A 12,562-nucleotide genomic window follows, 5' to 3' on the forward strand; every position below is an offset into this window, starting at 1 on the left:
TGTTTTACTACTTCTGTGTACCTTTGAGCTTTACAGCAGTTACATCATGTTGCATATAAATTTTCAATCAAATAAAAATGAAATGTGTCAATAAATGTGTCAACAAGTTGTTAGAATGCATTTTCATTGACTTTTTTATTTTGTGCATGAAGCTTAATAAATAATTAAAATTCATTATGACGTCATTATGGTAAATTCTTTAAATTAGAAGTAATAAACCTTTACAAGTTCAAACTGTGCACACATAGACAAATCTCGCCACGAATCTTTGCTTTAAACTAAAGAAGGCAGGATAGCCATGTCAGCTAAAATATTTTTTTCAGCTCATTATCTTGGGAAAACAAATTTTGTTTTCTTAAGATAACGGAATACAATTATCGCTTGTTTTCTCAATATTACGACTTAATACCTCATTATCACGAGATAACAACTGTTTAATTGAGATAACGGAATGAAAGTATAACTTCGTTTCTTGAGTTAACAACTCAGTAAGTTGGTATCGTGAGAAAACAAACATAAGTTTTCATTGGAGAGTAAATGTTGCTACTTTCTTCTTAATTCCTTTTTTTTTACAACTGTCAGAAGCAAGTGGAACTGTGCTGAGTTCAGAGCATGAGGTCTGGCGTAATCTCTATTAACAATCATATTTTTTGGCCTATTTTAAAATTTACATCATAAGGCGCCTCAAACTATAATATGCATTAAGTGAGACAAAAGAGCCAGAGATAAGTCTGTCAGTCATTCAGACTTCATTAACTGCATTTACAGTAATCTGAAACTTGTTTGTAACATGCTACACACTAGCTGTGTGAGAATCATTAGCATATTCACAATACCTGTAACTCCCAACATTGTTTGAGATATGAAAAAAAGACATATACCACTAAAACAAATGTTCCTGTGACAATGCCAATTCCCAACTTTGTTAGAAAAAAAGAAAAAAACAGTCTGACACCGCCACACGTTAGCTGCGTTAGCATATTCACGACAGTGATTACAAATTTTGACACTGCGCTGTGTACCTTTCAGAATGGCTTTGACATTAGCACACCAGAATTAATCCATATATAAAGTGCCCCAGATTATATAAGGAGCACTATAATTCTTAAAAAAAAAATAAATACATTAAGGCTCTTTAGTGTGCCATATAGCGCGGAAAATACAGTAAACTGAGACGCCACATGTTGCCACATAAGTTGATCCATTTTGGCCCAGATCTGTCATGAAACAGTTGAAATAGATGTGACAATGATAAATAAAGTATATGTTGATGTTTTTCTACTGAACTCAAAAATAATTTTCTTGAGATTAGAATAAACTTTGCCTTATATTATTTCCTTGTCAGTTAAGTCGTTTTCTTAACAAGACATGCTAAAATTTCATTTCGTTTTCTCAAAAAAAAAAGGTTTTCTCGAGATAATGAGTTAGAGGTTATGAGAAAAAGAGCTTACAAAAATATTAGCAGACACGACGGTTCTTGCCTTTATGCAATATCTAAAAATTACTACAGAAAAGTAAATAATCTTAAAAACAAAATACATGAAAGTTCCTGCCCTGCCTCCACATTTGTCATCACATTGACACAATAATGACTTCCAACTTTCAGAGTTGTAAATTATGGTGTGTGTGTGTCATAATTTAAGCACACAAAATTGTGTTTCTATAGATGCAAAATTTCTGCAGAGACTGCCATGTTTTTAATTAATTTCACAGTTTTTGTATACTCTAGTCTTAAAAACTAGATTAAATAGCTACCTTTCATAGACGTTAGTTGAACAGTTCCCACACTGCCACCTAAAACTTAAACTTAAAACCTGCTGTTTGTAGACAAGTGTCCTTGTTTCTTGGCAACCACCGTTTCTAATGTGTTTTCTGACTTACCCAGTGCACAGGACCCTTTTCAGAGGTTTGGCAGGTGGCAGAGAATAAAATCAGGGCCAAACTTGACTCCAAGGAGACACTTATTTGTTTACTTACTGTGTTTATCTTTTTTGCTGGTGCAACACTCCCAGAACATGCTGGAAAATGGTTTTTGATACTGTTGTTTTTCCTCTGGATAGATGTAATTATCTTTGTGTTAACACAATTGACAAAAGCAGTATTAGCGTGCAGATTCAAATCTGTCTGGTTAGTGTTAGTTAAAAATATTCCAAAAATGCTGCATGTGGTTAACAACACAGCGTTTCACTTATAATTCGTACATGTAAGTTGTTACTTCATCAGACTATGAAACTCAAGGAGATTCAAAAGCTGGACAAAAATAATGGCAGATCAACAATATAGATTTAATGTGTTTTATAAATAAGTGCAGAGAAAAGTCAATTTCTTCAAAGTCCTCCTTTTCTCAAACACCTGAATCCCCAAGATGGCTAATTCTTATCACTGACAACCCATGTGAAACTATCATTGAAAACTTCAGAAATAATTGACCTTAAAAATTGATTGTAGAAGGTTTAAAAAAATATATCCAAAACCAATTTATTTAGTTTCACTAGTTTAAAACTGAAAAAGGGGAACCGAGAAAAAAATGTTTTCAGATAAATGTTTCTGTCAGAAAAGTGTTGGCACTTTGAGGAGTTTAAGCAGAAAGCAGTTTGCAAATATTTAACTCCCACAGAAAATCATTTTTTCAAATTTGTCTTGCAAAAAAAAAACTTGCTAATATAAAAATGGGAAAAAAAACTGAGATTCAAGTTATTTGGGGAGAAACTCTATTCTGACAACTGAGAAACAACCGTCTAATTCTCAATAGAAGTCTATGGGATTTTGACCTTGGAACTAGCGGGTACTTCCTATTTGGAACACGGGAGAGGGGAGGGGTTGAAATGTCCAGTGATTATACAGTCAATGATGGCAACCACTCTCGCTGGAAGGCCACACCCCTAGCACATAAAAGCAGGCTTTGGAGGATCTATCAAATTCGTCAAACGTTGGATGTGGGGGCCTGCTGGCACCACATATTAAGGCATCTGATTGGTCAGTTTATAGCGTGAATAATTTGCGCCACAGAAAAATATATCGTGATAAAATCAAATATATCATCTCTTTTTTATTTTGGTTTATAAAATAGTTGATGGTTTAATAAGTTATAGTAACAATTATGAAGAATGACATTCAAGTATTTTTGGATTTAAATTTCAGCTTTACACCACTGTTGCTACAATTACATAAACTGTCTCGTACATTGAAATGGGGATTAAACATTCTTGTGGTCTCATATGGAATGTCTCTATACTGGGCTGCGTTTTATTTCATTTTTACCTCTTATTTTTGTTGTATTTCCGTAAAGCCATGAGGTTTTTGCTCTTTTTTTGATAGCATGGCTAGAATCCCGTCAGTGTTTCCCCTCACAATCAACAAACAAACTGGTGGATTATAAGGCTGTGAGCATGCACACAACACCTACACGCTTATCTCCTTTTTCTGTAAATCAATGGTTTAATTCCCGGAGACTAGCAGGTGATTAGTCTCGGTGAAAGAAGATTCCAGCGGAATCCATTAAAGACAGAAAGAAAGGCAGAAGTGAGAGGACAAAGAGCAATGAGCTCCTTAGCCTTACTCATGTGAGGATAATCCAGCGAACTCCTTGTCCTTGTGATGTCACATTCAGCAGGAACACATTTCCCCAGTTTCAAGTGCGTTTAAATGTAATCAGGTTATGTTCTGTGTCTGTGGAGCAACAATTTGTGTGCAACCTCTTATGGCCACTCCCTCTTCCTTGGGAGTATTGGGTAATATTTTTCAACTGAATAATCACATTTGTTATTCCTGCAGTGCAGCAGCGGCAAATCAATATGGAATCAAATGAATATCTTTCCGCCGGAGCGGCAGTTCCAAGAAACAAAAAAAAAGGGCGGGGGTGTGGAGGGTTAGGTCGTCGAGTCAGCCCTGTAGTGCCATCAGTCATCCGAAAAATCTTGACTTACTCCATAGCTAGCAAACCGTGTGGGGATATGAATGAGTAATGTTCTCCTGTACCTTAACAGCTATTTTGAGTGCCCTTGAGCAAGTCACTTAACCTCCCACTGCTCCAGTGGAGCAACGAGAGGGGAGCAGCGGAGTACGCCGGCTTTTTCCTGAAGAGCTGCGATGTAAACATGACCGTTTTCAATTGGTGATGCTAAATGAAAACCTTATTGATATACGTTTAGCCATATTTGTGGATTCATTGATTTGAGGACAGGAAAACATGGCTTTTCTTTTATAGTTGAGTTGTAAACTTAAGAATGAACCAATTACTTGGACACTACAAACATTATAAAGCATGCAGCGTGTTAAAAAAAGTTTCTGCAGAGCGGCAGTAGTTCACTAGAAATTTGCCTCTGAATTGTAAGCAGGATCATTGTGTTAAGCAAGTCCACCCATTTCCTTTCATTCATCTGTACACACCATTGGGGCCCATGGGCCAAATGTGGCCCAACAAAGGTTATGTTTTGGCCTGCAAAGTTGTGCCTGAGGAAGCCACTGAGTTTTTAGTTAAAAGCCCTTACCCATTTCCCATTGGTTCTCTATGGCAGCGGTGTCAAACTCAATCGTACCTGTGGCCCAAATCCAAAACACACCTTAGATTGCAGGCCAAACAGAATAAAAATGTATTAAACACAATAAAACAAAATTTTTTAAACGTTTAAAACATAATTTTTTTTAACATTACTATGAATGAAAACAGGCAGGAATATTATTCCAGAATAAATCCACTTAAACCTTAAATAACTTTCAATATTTTAATCTCCATAAAAATATATTTTGGCAAAATGATACAAGTTAGAAATAAGCAAAATATAACATCGGGCCATTAATAATAATACAATAAAATGATCTGGTGGGCCGGATGTAATTACCCAGAGGGCCGGATCTGGCCCCCGGGCCTTGACTTTGACACATGTGCTCTATGGTGTTCAGTAGAGAGCTGAAAAATACTTTCAGCCTCTGGGTGGCACTATTTTGCACTTTCTGTAATGAAAACAACCCCCAAGTCAGTCAGCGTTGGGCTTTTTATTTGTGTTAGAAATTCCCAAAAGCCTTCAGGATCACTTCTGATGCTTTTAGCGGCTATTTCTTAGCTAGCCAAGATGGAGCGACGACGGCAAACGGATAAAGTCAAAAGACCAGCTCCACGTGTCTCATTAGGATCCCAGTTTGCTGTTTACATTGGAAGAAAGTTTTTTTTAGCTTGCTCTTGTTTTTCAATTAAAAATGACCATTGAGACCTTCCTATTAAAGGTTTCAAAGACAAATGTTACTCGCTTTTTTTCTTACCAATGTGTGTTACCTTAATGTATACAGAATCCAAATAAATAAAACAAACCATATTCTTTATTTTCTCATTTTATTTAATGACATGGTGGGCACCCCAGATTTACACTCTCTCCTTCTAGCTTACAGCCCCTCACACTCCCAACCAAACACTACCTGTGCAAGAGCAGTTGTGAGCAATATTTCCAGCTGTACAGTCAACTGGATGTCAACTTAAACTAGAAAACTATCTAGTCGTCAACAAATTGTTTCATCAGAATGGAGTGGAGCAGGGAGCTTGTGGCCCGCTAATTCTAGTTTGTTCGTAACACCTACGACCTTTTTTAAACAGAATTTTTTTTTTCCGGTCCTAATTCATAAAAGAATACTCAGAAATGCAATTTTAAGTTTAAAACTGTCTGTCTTCTGTCAAGAGGCCTCAAGAACATGTTACAAACTTAGAAAAAGACATACAGTGGCTTCGTCCAGGCTCACAGGAAGCAGAAGTGGCAGTACCCAGGTGGCATAAAGCCATGAGAGCTCTCCAGTCTTTGTCACGGCTCACCGTGTCTCCTCACATTCACACCCAGAATTCCCCGTAGAAGCAGACGAGTGCTAGACACAAAAGACATCTTCATGCTGTGACGTGACTAAACTAAGTAGAACACTAAGAACAGTTATAACTAAGATGTTTTTATAACTGTTCCTGAAATTACAATAAAACTCTTAGCTATGTGCCACATGAGAGAAGCTTTTAGCTTTGGGTTTAAGCTTTCTGGTTGTCTTAATGCTCATATAGGTGTCAGAATTTGAATCCAACTGCCAAGCTGAGGAATACTCAGAGATGGGTGAATGGAGCAAACAGTTATTAGGCTGGCGACTTCAGTCACACTATAGACGTGTTGTAATCATCTACTCTGTTTGTTACTGTAAAAAAAAAGTGTTTTTAAGCATTGACACAAGCCTGTTTTTATATCTCCATCTCTCCTGTCGTCCTCCTGACGTTGTTTTTTCTCTCCTCTCTCTGCAGTGCAACAATGATTATGTTCCAGTGTGTGGCTCCAACAATAAGAACTACCAGAATGAGTGTTTCCTGCGCAAGGATGCCTGCAAGCAGCAGTCTGAAATCCTTATTGTGTCAGAAGGCGACTGTCCTGCTGGTATGTGTCTTTACACGGCACCTACAGAGACACACTCAGAGGCACGCACACGCAACACACCAACGCTGTGCACAGTGGGCGAACGTGCAACTCGTGTGGCCAGGAAATGCTGGAGTAAAGTGGTAGCCGCTGCTGCTGCTACCTCTGCATGAAAGCAGTCATGTAAAGCTAAGCTGCCGAAAATGAAAACCCCAATCCAATTTTAACTTTGTACAATTTTCCGGCTTGCATATTAAAGTCGTGGAAATATGATTACGCTTCCAGAGATGGGATTCAGTAGTTATGGGCCAATGCTTTACCTCAATGAAATTACAAAAGCCACACGACAGAGACGGATTCCATAGGTAGAAGAGAAAGACACTTTCACCAAGTTTCATGCAACTTACCCAGCTAAATGTCAGTAATGAAGCAAAAAACTTTCTACCCAAGACACAGCGTCTTCACCAATCGATTATTTACAGTAACAGTTTTCTTTAAGCTGAATACACACATTGTAGATGGTTCTGGTAACCGTTATACTGTGTATGTGCTTAAGAAAGCAGAAAATGTCCCCAAAGCACCACGACAAGGGTGCTCTGTTTTTCTTTTTGACAGAGATGATGTGGAGCACCTTTCAGTTATGATTTGCTGTAATTTTAAACATTTTACATCACAAAGTGACAAAGGTTATATCAGTTCTTATATCAGAATGTTGTAAAATGTCACTTTTTAATTTAGTAATATTCCAAAGTGGATTTATTTGTCTATCTGGCAAGGTATCAATCGCTATTATTCAACATCTTCCCAAGAGATTGAACACCGGTCCTTGTAAATGATTTACTACAATGTGGTCCTTTGACAGTTCTTTTGATGTCTTTACGGCTCTTAACACAATAAAGTCAACTCAACATTAGATGGAACATACAGGAAGCCAGGAAAAAGCCAAGAGACTAATGGACTTTTGTTTTACAAAGAGAATAATTAAATTGGAAACGTTGACGAGTCCGGACAGCTCGGCTTAAAAGCCCTAGGAACCTGTTTGTGTCAGCTAGTGCAGATATATTCAGACCAGAGCTCTAAGGGTATGTCTACTTTTGACCAAAGCTGTGTAGGTGGCTAATCGTGTTATTAGAATATAAAGAAGACATGCAATTGTGTTAATCATGCAGTTTAACTGCTATTATTTCATGAAAGGAATGGTTTTGCTTTTTATAGATGTAAATTTATTCACAAAACTGATTGTAGATGTAACCCAATGGGCACAACTGAGCTGAAGTACTGAGGCAATACATACAAAAGACAAAGACAAATAAATAAATAAAATACAGAAATATATCAAACCTGTTTAGGATGCTTAGTCATAAATTGATTGGAAAAATAGGAACATAAAAGAAAATGATGCTATCTTTTTGGCATTATAGCCTAATTGCTCCTAGTCATAAATAAACATATTTGCACTTATGCAAACAGTACACACATAACACATTGATTCAATTAAATATAGTGATTGTCAATGAGTTTGACTAATTGCTTGAAAGAGAGTGGGAAAAACACATTTATATAATCCCTATCATAATTGAATTAACTTTTTTTTTTTATTATGTGGTTGCCATAATCAGATTCTTAAATTCTATGAAAAGTCATATACTTGTATCAGTCCAGATTATTTAACACGGAACAAAAAATGAAGTTCTTATTGATGTCATCAAGGGATAAGATTACACCATTCCAGAAATCATTATTACACATTACATGTCATCTAACAACAGTGGAGTGCATTTTTGCTTTAATTTGTTATCATCCAGTAACATGTTCAATGTCCTACTCTGGTCATCTATTGATCGATTTTCAAAGCAGAGTCTTTTAATGATTATATTGTTAGATATGATTATAGGGGTGGAATTATATGAGTTAGCTTCTTCCCTCTTCTTTACAAGCAATCAATCAAGCTTGACTTTAGTTAATGATCCCTATATTTAATGGAACAAATGTGACATATTTGAGGTTTTTTTTTTTTAACATGAATTTCATTATTTCTATAATTAGTAAAAAAAAAATTGTGATTTTTTTTTTTTTTGTCTTGTATTGTTCGCAATTTATGCTTGAAATAAACCAGATCATTCAATCAATTTTGCCATTTTTAGCCAAAATCAATAAACCTGTATCGTTTACAAAGTTTCTGCAGAGCGGCAGTAGTTTGTTAGAAAGTCGCCTCTGAATTGTGGGTGGAACTGTTGGTGTGGACTAAGTCCATCCCCATTTCCCATCATCCCATATTAACACTCTCTCCCGCTAGTTTATAGCCGCTCACACCCCCAACCTAACATTACCGGTGCCACAAAAACGGCGAGTCGTATTGAAGCTATCCAGCCTTACAGTTTTTAACCCGATAATCAGACGAGGAGAATGAAAATGTACATGAATCTAGTTGTCTATAAGTTGTTGCATCAGAATGGAGCTTGTAGCCCACTGATCATAGTAACTACATCACGGCTTATAAACTTTTTTCTACAGCATTGTTTAATCTGCTTCTGAGTCACAATAATGTGAATAAAGAAATACTCAGAAAATACAATTTTAAGCTTTCTTTTATTTATATGCACGCTATTATGATAAAATTGCTTCTTAAAAACACCAAAAACACAACTTTTCATTGGAGTGGGTCTTTCAAACACCACATTTAAAGCATAGGATGCTAGTAACATTTGGTTTTAAGTAAAACATTAGCAAAACAATTAGTCTCAGAACTAACATCAAACTTTCTCTGCATTAAAATAGTTCCTATATAAACTGTAAATTAGTTTTTTTGTCTTTAAATCTACTCATTTTGTGGTTGATGGCATAGAATACAAGAATCTCAATACTAATATCTTTCCAGTTTTTGTTGGTTGTACCAATGCTTAACTACGTCATTCTGATTTAGCTTTTTCTTTTTGTCACCTTGTCTTTTATCTTACCATTTATTTATATTTTGTACTGTCCTGAACAAAAAAGGACACATTTTCTCACACAGCTGAGATTAAAGTCCGCTGAAATGTTTGATGTTTAAGCTGCTGACTGCGTGTCTTCACTTATAAAAAAGGTCAAGCACTCCATTAGTAATGCATTGAAGAGTAATATTGCTGTATCAAGTATATGCAGTGCTGATTTTGATTACACTTCTTGCTTTATAGCAGCCTTTCAGACCTCCTGCTTTACATCTTTTAAATGTTATCCAACACATTAGATTCAGCATAATTGGTTAGCCTTTTTCCAGCCACGCGAAGCCTCTGCGATGACCCATTCTTTTGAATTCACTGCATTCAAGCCGAGTGAAATCACAGGCTTTCAAAGGCAGAAAATAATAAACATTAGTCTTTAGTGTGATTGTGAAGAAAAAAATCTGGTGTCTGGAAAGGATATCATGGACTCTGCTGGGAGAACATACAATCTATAACTGAAAAACAATATTTTTACACCCAGAGCCAGCCATGTTTTCCTGACTCAACTGAACAACTAATTTCCTGAACTTATTCTTTTCTGATGAGTTTTTTACTCATATGAAAGCAGACTTGAATATGTTCTTCATGTAATAAGATTTTACCAAGGTAACATGCAGAACTTGGATGACTAATTTAATAAAATAGGCATTTATAGGATAAGAAAAAAGAAAAAAAGCAGGAACGCCTGCAGAGAGGTATGCATGTTAGTGAGCCGAATTCTGAATAACTCGCTTATCTGGGACTGAATGAATCTACTGGCAAGGTGAAGTTAGCTGCTATTTAAGGCTACATGAATCACTGCTAGAACCAAGATAGGGATTCCTGCTGAAGTTAGGCAGCCGCTGAGTCAGTTCCCCTTACTGACAAGCTGGAGGCAGAAGTCTATTAAAGGCTCCTTGGATGGAAACAACTCAGCAGAAGAAATCGGAAGACTGGTAGAAATGCGACTGGAGTGACATTGCTCGTGCTTTCATTTCTATTACTTGCATCCTTTGATGAATTTCTCTTGAATCCATTAAAATGTATAGAAATTTGTGATTAAATTTGATTTATTTTATATGTGTATATATTTTTAGGGTGGTAATCATGCAGTAATACATCCAGAAATATAATTATTTCAAAGTGCTTTTAGGTGTTTTTGTTTTAATCATTAAATAAACATAAGAATTTTGCACTCACTCCCTGTGAAACTTGAGCACCTAAAGGCTGACCAGATCTTCCTCCTGTGGTGGCTGAAAGCTTTATTATACATGTTTAACAAGATTGTGACACAAAAAAACTGCGATCCTCGAGTTAGCCTTGTTGCAAAAAAAGTAACTATTTTATCTAAAGAAATCAAATGTTTTGGTTTATTTACAGACTTTTTAAAGGATATATATCATGCCATTGTTAAGCCTTTCAGAGTAAACTATATCCATATGTATAATTATATGTTATCTTTGGCACACCAAAAAAATTGATGAAGGAGTTGTTATTTTCGTGAGTTTGTTTCCTACCTGGAAGTAAAACAACCCAATCTCTATGGTACCGTCTTTCGCTCCTTAAAGGTGCCGCCAATTTCGTGATGTCATCCTAGAGCCGCCCTCTGCAGTGTGTCTGCGTTTCACCCTCAAAAACAAACAACATCAGAACTTTTGCTAAGTTGGATGTGCATACTGTGCATATAGAATGAATGCATTTTGCCGATCACCACCAGCTCCGCGGAGAAAGTGAATGTTTGTTATTGGCAGTGAATGTGTGTGTTATTGGAAGTGCAGACTCTTCCTGGAAGTGGCTGTTCTCACTTCTGTACATCACAACGTGATGACTCACTCAATTTTGTGGATTAGGAGGGGCTGGTGCTCAGAGCGCAGATTTTTAGAGGAAAACTCAGATGTGTGAACGGAGTAAAATACTGCTTTGGGGTTGGTTTTTATGTATAATTATCATTATAAAACGCTTAACATCACAAAAAAGTTGATTTTTTCATGATAGACTCTTTAATTCAATGGGGCTCAAGTATTGGACTCTTTAGGGGAACTGGATTTAAATGCAATCAAATTATTCAAATAGACTGCTTTGAACAAAAATAACAGTGTGTTCTTTCATCCCTAAATTATCGTTGAATTTACATTCTTAAAATAAGATGCAATAAGTGAATCATCAAAGTAGGATTATAGATGTTTTAGGCTGTAAAGCCCTTACAATAGACTATACACTTTTCTTAGACAGACATGAACCTTTAAACACTTTTTTCTCCTTTTTAAACTCTCAAAGTTCAAACCCTCACAGAAAAATAAGTTCAGTATTAAAGAATAATAACAAAGCTTGTGATTGAGTCCTGCGACGGACTGGCGACCTGTCCAAGGTGTACCCCGCCTTCGCCCAACAGTAGCCAGGACAGGCTCCACCAAGCAACCTTGTGACCCCGAAAGGAATATGGTGTGTTAGGAAAATGGATAGATAGATGGATGCTTGCCACTCAAGATTTATGGAAATTTGGCAAGCCGAACACATTCTTCACAGGAGACAAAAAGTCTATGAAATAGCAAGACAGTGAAAGTTGAATTGCGATGTAGTGAGGGACTACTGTATGAAACTTCTCTTGGATATCTAGAGTGACACAAAATATGTTTAACCATAGACATTTTTTTATTTAGAAGAAGGGAGTTCTTGCTTTTGTTTTGAAAATTTAAGAAATGTTGGATTTTAAGTAATACATGTGGATGTGGATTCCCACATGTGGCATCACGATTAGATGAAGATGACAGACTGGTTCATCATCACATGTTAGAAAAATAACTAACATGTGAGCAGCAGATGATACAATGCATTCCATGTATTGGTCAGGATAATCTTAGCAATGGCAAATTAAGAACTTTCAGCTGTAGAAAGTAATCAAAAGCAACAACAAGTACAAGAATATTCAAAGCAAAAACATTTTCTCTAACAGCGCTGGTCTTTTAAATGTTTTATCCCTGACCTAGTTTTTCCTTCCTAATTACCTAATTTGTAAATGCAATTTCACATGTATTAACTTGATATTGAATGAAAGAGGTCACCTGTTATTTTGACTTGTTTTTTTTTCCCTGCAACACAACTCTACTGTGTGTGTGAAAAAAGGGCTTTCCTATTCAGAAATGAAAGAGACTTACTAATTATAAAAAGCTCTTAATATAAATGATGCAGTTACAACTTTATCCTCCTCTGTGACCCCATCAAAAAATA

The 12,562-nt window shown here is 36.3% G+C and overlaps 1 protein-coding gene across 1 annotated transcript in view; it reads left to right on the plus strand.

Annotated features, from left to right (window-relative positions):
* Positions 1-12,562, plus strand: part of tmeff2a (transmembrane protein with EGF-like and two follistatin-like domains 2a) — a 148,363-nt gene that overhangs the window by 50,449 nt on the left and 85,352 nt on the right. Inside the window, exon 3 of the mRNA XM_024286549.2 lies at positions 6,266-6,395. Within this exon, the coding sequence (XP_024142317.1) occupies positions 6,266-6,395 (130 nt within the window). The remainder of the gene's footprint in view (positions 1-6,265; positions 6,396-12,562) is intronic.

The sequence above is a fragment of the Oryzias melastigma genome, linkage group LG21, assembly GCF_002922805.2.
Source record: "Oryzias melastigma strain HK-1 linkage group LG21, ASM292280v2, whole genome shotgun sequence".
Taxonomy (NCBI): Eukaryota; Metazoa; Chordata; class Actinopteri; order Beloniformes; family Adrianichthyidae; genus Oryzias; species Oryzias melastigma.